The sequence below is a fragment of the Megascapheus bottae genome, chromosome 26, assembly GCF_031878675.1.
Source record: "Megascapheus bottae isolate mThoBot1 chromosome 26, mThoBot2.hap1, whole genome shotgun sequence".
NCBI lineage: Eukaryota > Metazoa > Chordata > Mammalia > Rodentia > Geomyidae > Megascapheus > Megascapheus bottae.
In genome coordinates this window covers 19,609,283-19,621,789 of record NC_143534.1, presented here as the reverse complement: position 1 = coordinate 19,621,789, position 12,507 = coordinate 19,609,283, and the positions used below count along the sequence as shown (strand labels likewise).

The 12,507-nt window shown below is 42.3% G+C and overlaps 1 protein-coding gene across 2 annotated transcripts in view; it reads left to right on the top strand.

Moving 5' to 3' along the window:
• The window catches only part of Jcad (junctional cadherin 5 associated), a 63,451-nt gene extending 57,018 nt beyond the window's left edge, over positions 1-6,433 (top strand). For both annotated transcript variants that reach the window (XM_090319095.1, XM_090319094.1), the window contains exon 4: positions 5,035-6,433. In XM_090319095.1, the coding sequence (XP_090175221.1) occupies positions 5,035-5,069 (35 nt within the window). In that variant the 3' untranslated portion in view covers positions 5,070-6,433. The remainder of the gene's footprint in view (positions 1-5,034) is intronic.
• Positions 6,434-12,507: the final 6,074 nt, after the last annotated feature.

Sequence of the window (12,507 nt, the reverse complement as noted above, 5' to 3'; positions counted from 1 at the left end):
ATCATATATTATTAAATGTTTATAGCTTCATACAATAATTGTGGATGTTAACACGTATAAAATTATCTACATCACCAAGTTTTCAGAAGTGACAAGTGACTTCCGTTTGTTTGGTGCTAGCCCTGGGCTTGAACTCAGGGCCTGGGTATTGTCCCTTTGTTTTTTTCACTTGAAACCCAAGTGAGCCACAGCTCCACTTCCAGCTTTTTAATAATTGGAAATAAGAGTCTCATGGACTTTCCTGCCCATCCTGGCATTGAACCTCAGTCATCTCTTGAATAGCTAGGATTACAGGCTTGAACCAAAGCTGTGGGCATTGTGTGGCTTCTGGCCAACGAAACTAGTTGAGACACCATTCATACACTCAGACTTCCTCCCCTACAATGCTAACTACTCACCCACGTGAGCCTCGCGGCCTTGAGTAACCCCTAAGAGAGGACACGAAGATGGATTTGATCACCTTCCTGCCCTTTGCACCAGGTCTTATATGGCCGCCTTTCAGAACTCCTGGTTCACCAGACCCTGCTGTTTTGTTTTTCAACTATTGCATTAGTTAGAAAACTTTAAAAAACAAACAGTAGACTAAATGAGCAGTTAGCCCATTTTGAACACTTCATTTCTGAAAAATCCACCCAGTGTCTTAACCCATTTCCTCAGAATATTGGAGGCTAGGTAGTTCATAAAGAAAAGAGGTTTATTTTGAAGGCTGAGAGGTCCCTGTTGGGGAGCTGCATTTGGAGAGGAGCTTGTGCCTCTTGGTAACATGGTGGATAAAAGCAGGAAGCCAAGCAAGTGGGTTCATATAAGCATCTGTGGAAGAATAAGAGGCTGTCACATAACTAGACACTCTCCTGACAAAGCCACTCTCAGAAACTTCTTGATCTTTCCCGAGATCTAAGCACCAGTTAAATACCCCCCTCCCCTACCTTAGTGCCTTAGATTGGGGACCAAGCCCCTTTGTGCATTTTAGTGGGAGACAAAGCATATTTAAACCACAGTGCTTTACAGACTTTCCTAAAGACCTTGATGGTGGCTGCAGGAGCTCTTTTGGTTGATTTAAGTGTTTTTTGGAGCTTGCTGTGATCCCCTGAGCTACAGGAAAGTTTCTCATTGATGGGGACACTGTTTATACCTCAAGTGAGTTTCACCTTCTCAGCTCTGACAAAAACAGGCCCAGAGCCAGGTACTGATGGTTCACACCTGTAATCCTAGGTACTCTGAGGCTGAAGTCCGAGGATCATGGTTCAAAGCCAGCCTGATTAGGAAGGTCTGTGGATCTTATCTCCAATTAACCAGAAGTGGAGCTGTGGTTCATTTGGTAGAGTGCTCGCCTTTAGAAAGAGAAAAACAGAAAAGATCAGGGACAGTGCCCTGCTCCCCGCCCCCCCCCCCCCAGTCCAAGCCTCAGGACCGGCACCAAAACCAAAGACAAACACGAAAAATAGGTCCAGAGAAATTCTTGGGCATGATGCTAAGAAACCAGACATGAATCAGTTATACAGCCTACAAATGACTAGAAGAGGAGTTGAAATAAATATTGGAAGTTGTACAGACTGGAGATAATGGAACTTTACAAGGCTGGTTATTGGATATCTACACCTTGCTAAGGCTGGACCAGATAAAGCTATTTATTTCTCATGTACAACATGATGTTTTGATGTATGCAGGCCTGGAATCAGTGAATCTAGCTAATTAACAAATGTGTCAGCTAATTAACAGATGTGTCACTTCATTCAGTCACATTAATGGTGAAAATGCTGAATATCACCCCTTCACTTTCCAAGAGGGCAGTGTGTTGTCACCAACTGTAGGCATCCTCTGTTCAACATTCCCTTTCCACCTGTCATTTCCCGCCACTCAGAACCCCAGCCCGTGGCAGCCACTGCTTTGCTCTCTGCTCCTTTGATATCAACAGTCTTTGATTCGACCCGTGGGTGAAATCACTCAGTCTTATCTTTTTTTTTTTTTCACTTAATTAAACGTTCTCCAGGCTCCTCCATGTTGTTACAAAAACAGAATGCCCTGTCTTTTTGTGGCTGAATAGTATTTCCTTTTTTGTTTTTTTATCCTCTTTTCCATTCATAGCTTCACTTCCTGTCCTGGCTAGTGTTTTAGTGAACATGAAATGCAGATCTTGCTAACGTGTCAGCTTTATCTCTTTTGCATATATATTGGGAGTGAGATTACTAAGCCACAAAGAGTTCTTCACTCCTGCCCTCTTTTCTGTGGTTGTATTAATTTACATTCCCATCAACACAATGTGACTCTCTTTCCTTACCCATACTTGATATCTTTTGTCTTTTTTCATAAGCCATCTGTGTGTATCTTCTAAGAAATGCCTATTCTGATTGCATATCGAACAGAGATTCTCAATATATTTTGGAAATTAGTCTCCTGTCAGGTATACAGTTTGCAACTATTTTCTCCCTTTCTATACGATTCATATTCTCACTCCCCTCCTCTCGCACTGGGCTTTGAACCCAGAGTCTTTCACTTGCAAGGCAAATGCTCTACCATTTGACTTGAACTGTGATCCTCTTCCTACTTGTACTTCTTATGTAGCTGGGATGACAGGCATGAACCATGAACACACACACACACACACCAGTGTGTTTCATTGAGTCAAAGACTTTATCCCTGGCTGCTTTAAATAGTGATCTTCCTACCTCCTAAGTAGTCTCTGGGTCTGGCTCTTCTACAAGATTCTCCTTGCTTTGTTCTTTCCTTTACCTTTTTAGTCTGGTATGATCTCACATGTCAATTTTTTGCTTTTTTTGGCTGTGAATTTTTGAGGTTATATACAAGATTATCAATCAAGACAGTGGATTTTACCCCATTTTCTGCTGGTCCTTTCCTGGTTTGAGGCTTACACTTAAGTCTTTGATTTTTAAATATTGTTGTATGGTGAGAAGTAGGTCTAATATCATTTTTCTGCATTTGGATATGCAGTTTATTAAAGAGATCATCTTCTCTCACCCTGAGTTCTTTTCCCTTGTTCTTGTCTGTGAGTATGTATATGTTTGTGTGTATGCTAATGCTTTTGTTTACCTCAGTACCCACTCTTTACCCCCCCCCACTGATTCTTCTGCAGTTCCCCTCTTACATTCTTGTCCCATTATTGCTATTGTCATTACTATTTTAGGTCTAGATTCTGCTTGTGAGTAAAAAAAACATGTAACTCTTGGACTTTTGAGCTTGGCTTATCTCACTCAACGTGATGATCATCAGATGATTAATCAGATAAATGAGTCACCTTTTTTCCAAGCTTTATTGAGATATGACTAAGGATAAAAAGTATCTTCCACAGGTGTGCTTTATGCTTTTTCATATGGGCACATTCGAGTGCCACCAGGCTAATTATCATGCTTATTTTCATGTGAACAATCTAGGTCTACCCTCTGGCAGATGGCACGTGTTAAGTGAGACATTATTACCTGTGGTCATGCGTTGCTCTTCAGGACTTGTTTGTGTTTCAGTTGAGGGGGTTATGCTCTCCCAATACCTCCCTTTCTCTCCCTGCCTCATTTCCTGATAACACCATTCTCTCTGTGTCAGGCTTAATGGCAGTTACTATGTCCTTAAGATCAGCCATGTCACTGTGAGTGACAGGGTTCCATTCCTTTCTTAAAGCTGGATAATATTCATCCATGTATGTTTCCATATAAATAGTTTCCTTGTTCACTCATCAGTTGGTGGTCACAGAGGTCATTTCCATGTCTTTGCTTGCTGTCTGTGCTGCAGTATATGGGGGAGTGAGGCAGCTCTTCCACACACTGCCTCATTTCCTTTGGAGACACACCCAGTAGTGGAACTGTGGGATCATGTGGTACTTTTTTTTTTTTTGCCAGCCCTGGGTCTTGAACTCAGGGCCTGGGCACTGTCCTTGGACACTTTTTGCTCAAGGCTAGTGCTCTGCCACTTGAGTCACAGCACCATTTCCAGCTTTTTTTTGTATATGTGGTTCTGGGGAATCCAACCCAGGGTTTCTTGCATGCTAGGCAAGCATTCTACCACTAGGCCAACTCCCAGCCGGTACTTCCATTTTTAACTTTCTTAGGGAATCTCCAGTATGTATCAATGAATCTATCCCTTCCAGGTTTCCTAAACATCTTATCTTTAAGAATTGAAAACTGAGGCACTGGTTGCTCACATTTATAATCCTAGCTACTCATGAGGCTGAGGTCTGAGCAGGCAGGAAAGTCCATGAATCTCTTATCACCAACTGACCACGAAAAGGCTAGTGTTGAACAATAAAGCTCAGGGTTAGTGTCCAGACCCTGAATCCAAGTCCTAGGACCAGCACACACACACACACACACACACACACACACACACACACACACACACACACACTCAAAAGAATTTAATATTTTGGATTCAGAATTGTTGATTTTTCCTGTTTTGGAAATGTATGTATTAAGGCTCAATTTGGAATTTCTATGGCAGGCTATAAAGTGGATCTGATGATGGTCTTGATTCAGACACACCTGTGGTGTGTCCTTCTAGAAAATTCTGGAAGACAAATGAGCATCCAGCATGCTTGCTAGTGGCATCTGGAGATTGGAAGCATCTTATTGCTTTCCCTGCACACTGGAATGACTTCTTGATCCCTAAGCCTTGATATCAGAAACATATATTTGAATGTCAGCTTTGGTTAGAGTTGTAGTTTACAAGGAAAAAAAAAAAAGAACTCCTGCCTGATATCAGCCAAGGACATCCTTGCTGGATAAGGAACATCAATTTTATGGTGAATTATATTTCACAATGAAAACAGAGAAGTAAATCCAAACATTAAGCTCCTCATATTTGCCCATCTGTGTTGAGATAAAAACCACACATTGTCCTGTGAACTGCCTTTTAACCGTAATATTTTACTTAGCAACAATACGCTTGCTGAAAAGTCTTTGACTGAATTTCTTATATGTGTCTGTTTTGCTCTCCAAGCAAATCTGGTAGTCTTAAGAATTAAAGAGAAAAGCAAGCCAGTTGAACATGTCACTCACTGTCTTCTTCTCTTATTTGTTCATTTTGCAGAGTCATATGACCCTAGCAGGGTAGAGCGGGTGTGACGCCATATTGGTGGAGGCTGGGACGACTCCAGTGTTGTCAATGTCCTGTGGTACCCAGCAGAAGGTGGAAGCTGCTGATCTGCCTCCTTCTTTACCATCCATAAAGGATGAGGAAATTCATCCGTACAGAGTGGTTTGTGGAGATAAAAACCATCTGTTTCATAGCATGAAGATCTAATATCTATATTTAGAAGAGTTTTCACAGAAAATATCCTTGCTGATGGATTTGACCAAGCTGGCAAATACTTTGGTATTCGGTTGGTTCCGTGTGAGAATTGAAATATGGACAATGGAGTGAGTAGTGTTGAAAGGACTGGGAATGTGGTCCAGGCTCCTCTGTGGCCTCGGGTCCATGCTCACATTAGGGAGTTTGGTCCTAGGCCTTTGGTTGCTGCATGGGCTCTCTGTTTAGGGAAACCTGGATGGCAACATGTGATCCATTTCGGTCAATTTGGCCTGCTGGGAGTAACTTTACCAGGAAGTAACTTGCCATCAGAATAAAAGCAATACCTTTCAAGTTCCTAAAAGATAACACTTGTGGCGTGCTACGCTGCAGAGTGTTGATTTTCTGGCAGTGAAAACACTGACCGTTTGCAAACTTGCCATGGTCTGCTTTGCACTCAGTATTATCTATTTTTATTTTCTGTATGGATGTTTAGAAATTCTTTATATGAAAAGGAATTGCTGGTTTAAAAATAGACCATTTTAACAAAGTAACTATATTTCTTTTTACAGAATTGCTATTTTTCTATGATGTAAAGAGTTGCTCGGTGGCAGATTTTTAAGGAAGTGTTATTGTATTTAAGAGTCTATCCCTTTGAGTAAGAGCAGCCCTGAGAGAGTCCCGTTCCACTTAGAAGCATGCACTCCTGCAGGCCTCTTCTCTTCCTCTCTTCTCTCACCTTAGAGTTTTTACAGGGTTCATCAACTCCTATAAGGCTTTATGGGAGAGTGCCCTGTCAGTCACCTAACAGCCTATGACAAGTTCTGCTGCCGTAACAACTAGACCTACCAAAAAGCATAACTTCACTTTTGTATGTCTGCTTGGATCTGCCCTGAGAACCTGCTCCTTTAAAGAAATATGTATTTTTATCTAGAATGATCCTGAAATAATCTTGCATATTTTTTAAAAGTGCTTGGGGGACATTATATACATGGCATTATATATATTTATATGTATATATGTGCCATAACAAAAGTACTCTGAGACCTATCTATTCTACTGTTTAATGTTGCATTAACCTGCACAGTATTTATGCATTTTATATGCATTAGTCCCTTATTTCCAAATGAGGAGTTCTTACTAGCTTACATTGTCCATACAGTTGCTTTCTTCCTCCCCTCCTCTTCCTTTCTTCCTTCCCTCCCTTCCCCTTTTCTTCTTTGTCTTCTTTCTTCCATTCTATTCCTTCCTTCTTTCTCCTCTTCCCTTCTAGCCCTTTTCCTTTTTTTATTATTTTTTCTCTTCTCTTTCTTTTTTGTCATCTTTCTATTTTTAGACATTTCAAATTCCTAAAATGTGAACAGTTGGCTGGTCTGTCCTTTGGCCCTAAATTGACTGACTAGGCTTTCATCATGCCTGATATTATCTATTTCAAAAGAACCCGATGGATTTGGATTGTGGCAGACAAACTAGAATAAAGGCCATCCTGACAGCTCTTCTCCCAGGCGCCAACCTGCAGTCTGGCTTCACAGTTGCCCTCAAAGCCATATCTTTCCAGAACTTGGTTCTCCTGAAAGATTGTAGTAAGGCTGTGGTTTTCACAGCAGCAAGATGACCCAACTTTTTTCTGAGGAGCAACTGAGTGGGACAAATGTGCATTACTCTGTTACTGCTGAGTGGTCATTCAGTTCTCTGATAGAGCTATATGCAGTCTGAGTCATTGGAGGAGTTTATGGATTGTCCTTTCCCCTTTAGGAAGCAAGTAAAAGAAGTACTATGCACGCATACATATGTGCACATATCAGTGTACATGTGTGCATATACCTGCCTTCTTCATAGTTTGATACCACCTAGAGATTTCTTTTAGCCAAACAAATTCAATTCTAGCTTCTCCCTGCAGAGAAAGATCCTCAAGGGAAAAACAAATATTGGATCTTATGTATATTTCACATAACCCAAAATCTGATTCCCTTCTGTTTTGTTTTATTCTCAAATGTTGTATTTTATCTTTCTGGAACTGAGCTGAATTTAATTGAAGTTATTAATATTTATACTTTAACCTTCAGTTTTCTGGATTTAAGCCTGTATGTAAATCATTTGGAGGGCAAAGGTTGACTTTCAAATCAGTAACTTAAAAAATGGGATTTTCATACTTTCATATTCTGAAGCAAACAAGAGTCTCTAATCAAAATAGCTTTCCCAGAGGTTTTCAATTTCTTCTTATATGCACACAGCTGTGGCTGAAGAAACATTTTATATTTTGTGTCTGCCATTGTTTTCCCATGCATATGATTTCCTGATGGTATTTAATAATTTGGAGCTTGTAAAAATAAAAGTTCTAATTTTGACCATTTGAACTCCATGTGAAATATATTTGTGTTTCTAGATTTGCACAAGGAAAGGGAAAAAGTTGGTAATATGGCTTCAACTGCCAAATCTCCAAGGGATAGAAAATGAACTCCTTGGGTTGTCATTTTCAACCTTATCCTTTACAAACCTAGGAAAGATGCAGCCAGACCTCAAGTGGATCTTCAGAATTTTTTTTTTTCAGCTTGTCCTAATTACTTGGATTTCTCTTTCAAAAGATCCTAACAGAGATCTACCCTGAGATAGCTTGTCTTACCAGAACTGTGAATCTTAAGTTTTTCTTCACTGGGAATTCGAAGTAGAACTTTCTCTGATCCATTTGACAGGTGGTGAAGCACTATTGTTCATCCAAGTCCAAATATGGAAACTAATAACTGAGTCTGTATCCTGGCCACTTTTTCAGCAGCAGAATGTCTTGCTCGGGCCTCTCCTTTGTGGAAAAAGCCTGATGATTATGCAAGGAGCTGTTACTATACATACACACTGCTTCCCAGCTAACCAGAAACAACCCATAGACATGAGTATCACCTCCCCTTCCATCCGTGGATAACACCCCCCACCCTGACACACACATACAAAGACAATATCTGCTTGCATGGGATTTTGTTGCTTTGTTTTGGACTAAATAATCTACTACTCATCATATTAACATCTGTTACAAAGAGACCAGTGGAATAGAATCCTCATTCTATAAATATGTGGAGCTGAGAAGACAATTCCCGAAGTTCTCAAAAACATCACATTGGTGTGTGAGCGCATTGTTCTGCTAGATCCAGCTGCGCAGGTCAGAGTGTGTTGCTTTAAGCTGAAGCTGTTGCCAGCTCAAGGGACTTTGGCATTTTCTCTTTTGCTTTGTTTTTGACTGCATCGTCTATATCCGGCTAGGGGAAGGACAGTTGATATTCAGACAAGATTTTAAGAATCAGCATGCTGGGAGGTCCTGTTGCAGGCGAGTGGGTTGGCCCATCCGGACACCCACCAGGCAAAGAAGGGAGATGATAAAATTCCATTAAAGGAAGAATGGTCTCCAGCCTGCATGTTGTGTTGAAAATAAAAAAAAAAAGGATGAAGTGGTTAGGACTATAAAAGTTGAAGCCTTTTAGAAAAAGGTCTATTTGGTCTCACAACCTGTCCCTTGACGCTGTTCTTAGGTTCAGGAAGCAGTGCAGGGAGATTTCTGGGGCTCCTGCACATTCTTGGCCCTTGACTTTGGGGGTGCCCTGGTCATAGCTGATTTCATCCTTACAGCAGAGGTGGCATTCCATGGCTCGGTTCACTGACCGAGACTGAACCCAGGAGCAAACTGGGGTCATCCATCCATTTGTCCCAAAACCTGGCAGGGGTGAAAAGTTACACTTGTCTCTGTAGAGGCCGGCCCCTCTGTGGACTGCGACCTCACCAATGGTGCAACAGGTTGGTCATCGTTTCTGTACCCACACCCCGAGCCCCGCCTCGATAGCCATGTTTACCATCCCAGAACAGGATGGTGACCAAGGCAACTTAAAGGAGAGGAGAAATTTGACTGAAAACCATGTGCCGGAGCCAGTAAGAAAGGAGTAACCTCCAGATTAAATAAAAATCAAATCCTGTGAGGCGTTGGTGGTTCACATCTGTAATCCTAGCTACTTAAGAGGCTGAGATCTGAGGATGGAGGTTCAAAGCCAGCCCAGGAAGGACAGTTCATGAGACTCTTCTCTTTAATTAGCACTTAGAAAAATGTTGTAGAAAAAATGTTATGTTTACCCAGAAGTGGAGCTGTGGCTCAAAGTGGTCGAGTGCTAGCACTGAGTTAAAAAGCACAGGGACAGCACCCAGACCCAGAGCTTAAGCCCCACAGCCAACAACAAACAAAAATCAAGTCCTATACCTGAGTCGGCTGCAATTCCAGCCCTCACACACAGCCCATCAGTCTAAAGTAGGGGAGCACACACACACACACACACACACACACATATCAGGCACAATTAGAATCCAGTGGCAAGAAGATCTAGAGTTTAAGGCCAGCCCAGGCAAAAGTAAGGAGCCCTTGTTTCATAAAACAAAACAAAACAAAAACAAGACCCCACAAACGTTCAGGAGGCATACCTAACACCTATAAGGTCCTGGGTTCAATTTTGCTTGTTCTAAACAATAAAATATGGTGAGAATAAGGCCCTGCAATCTTAGAGACTTTATATCTGCTCATCATTTCTTTGGGTATTTTTCATACCTATGGCAGACCTTACCTGGGAAAAGGTTCCAAGAAGTTCAATGTAATGGTCATCACCTGGAGGCAGAGCACAGGAGGCTGGCTGGTGACGAAGGTGAAGAGTGAGGATGAGCCACGCAGTAATGGTAGAGCAGAGAAGCATGTCAAAGCCAGTGAGGCACAGAGGGGGTTCTGCAGGACTCTTATTTCTTTACACTCCATAGCTACCCCCACTGTGTCAGGCTGCTTGAGCTGCTTATTTTGTAGCCCATGTACCAAATAAAGACCATATCTGGCAGCCTCTTTGTGCAGTCTTTCCTTGGTGGTGGGGCATGGGCTGTTAGGGAGGGCAGGGGCTCAGGTACAAGTGACCAGGAAGCATCAACACTGGTTATCCACTGAATTTTCTGGGAATTGAAAGGACTGCTATGAAGTTTGGTTCTGTCACAAACCATGTGGTTTTGTACCTGTCACCCTTTGGCTTTCCTGTCTGCATCTGCCTCTTCTGCTTGAATATAAAAACCAAATGTGAAGCTGGGTGCTATGGCTCATAGAAACCTAGGAAAGCAGGAAGCTGGGGATTGTAATTCAAAACCAGCCTGGACAAGAGACCTTTATCCCCAATTAACCACTTGAAGACTGGAAGAACTGTGGCTCACATGGTAGAAAGCCAGCCTTGAGCAAAAACAAGAAGTTAAAGGACAGCACCCAGGTCTTTAGACTCTAATATCAGCGCAATTCCCCCCTCCCTTCACATACTGTGTAAGAAAAGCTCTCATGTCTTGGGGATATCTAGTGAATGAAGCTAGGCTTTTACTTTATGGAGATGATTCTTGTTGCTCAGCCTGAAGGTTTTAAAATCTGAGGCCTGGTCTTCATTTGGAGACCCACATTTGTTTGCAACATGGTTATTCTAGAATTCTATAGAGACCCTGGCCCCTCATGCTTCCAGTGTGTTATTGCTAATAGACTGATGAGCTTCTGAGTTCTGTTTCTGAGTTTGGGAAAATGATCCCCTCCCATTTTTTTTCTCTGTAGCCTTCTTCCCTCTCCATTACCTTTTAAAAACTGTTTTTATTACTAAGTAGTTATAACAAAGAGGTTACAATTTCCTAAGTCATATTTTGAGTATAATGCATCTTGACCAATGTCACCCCATTACCTTTTGTGGGCTGTTTTCCTCATTTCTGACTTGACTCTCCTTGTGTGGGGTTCAATGGTGCTATGAGCCTGTAAGTTGTATAATATTTCAGAGCACATTAAGATGTGGGTTTTAAAGGAAGGACTAAAGATCCCAATTGGTGGTTAATTGAATCCATGTATTAAAATACATCTGAAAAAATAGAAGTTCTTGGGCCGAAGCAAGCTGTAAGGTGAAATATAAAAGCAAGGGCCTGGGGGTTGGTCCCGAGCTTGGCTCTGCTATTCACTAGCCTTGGCTTTGGCCACTGCTGAGTCGGGAAGGTGATTGGACCAGTTCCTTCCAACTATGAGATTATATGACTATTTTTTTGGCAAACCTGGAATCTCATAGGATCCACTGCCCTGCCAGAAGGGTCCAGAAGTAAGACAACTGTGCATGACTGAGAACTGGGTCTCCGCCAGGGTGGGCGTTCTGCCATAAGTTTGTTACCAGGGTGGTCTAGTTCCCCAACCTAATCGCTATACTTCCCTTCCTTCACCCTGGCTATGTGGGACAGACAATATTGAATTCCTCCACATATTTTTCTTCCACTAGGGCAGGGCACAGGGTGTTTATGAGCCTGGCAGGCAGCCCAAGGCATTAATCAACAGTGGGCCATGTAGACCACTTTTCTTTCAGTCAGGCTGATTCAGGCTTTCTTTGCATACACAAAGGGTCAGTGACATTCAGGTCTTATCCAGGTTAGGATTTCTGTACCTTCCATGTGAACCTCTCCCCAGGCAGTCAGCTTACTGGGCATGGACTGAGAATGCCACCAGCCACCCCCTCCCTCACAGGTTTTTACATAACCAGCTCTATAGGCACCTGAACTGGCTCTCAGGAGTCCATTGGGCCTCTGGCTTCATTTGATTTGCAGAGCCCACCTTTGATTTGAGTTCAAGAAGTTTCCAGAGATTCCATATTTCTTTTCTTGACCCCTTTCCTCTGTCTCATACTTCCTGCTGCATTTACCTCTGGATATTTTGCTTAGCCCAACCCTTCAGGTATATTTTGGAGGTTAAGATAGCTGGGTCTGGCTAGGTATGATGGCTCGTGCCTGTAATCCTAGGTACTTAGGAGGCTGAGACCTGAGAATAGCTGTTCAAAGGCAGCTGAGGCACTACAAAGCCATGAGATTCTTATCTCCAATTAGTCACTAGAAAACGGGAAGTGGAGGCTGTGGCTCAAGGGTGGTAGCCTTGAGCTGAAGAGCTTTGGGTCAGCTTTTGTTGAAATAAGCCTCAATATGTATGCCTTTGCCTAACATGTCTCTTGAGTATTTAAAATAAAATGCTCAAAAGCTGTCCCTTGTGATGCATACCTGTAATCCTAGCTACTTGGGAAGCTGAGAATAGGAGGATTGTGTTCTGAGGCTTGCTGGGGAAGAAAAGTTACTGAGAAACCCCCATAGCTGGGTTCAGTGGAGCTCCATATAAGCGATATGGAAGGCTAAGATCCAGAACATTAAGCTTCTGGGTGAGCCAAGGTAGAAAAGGCCACAAGACTCTATCTCCACAGAGAGAAACTGGAAATGGTG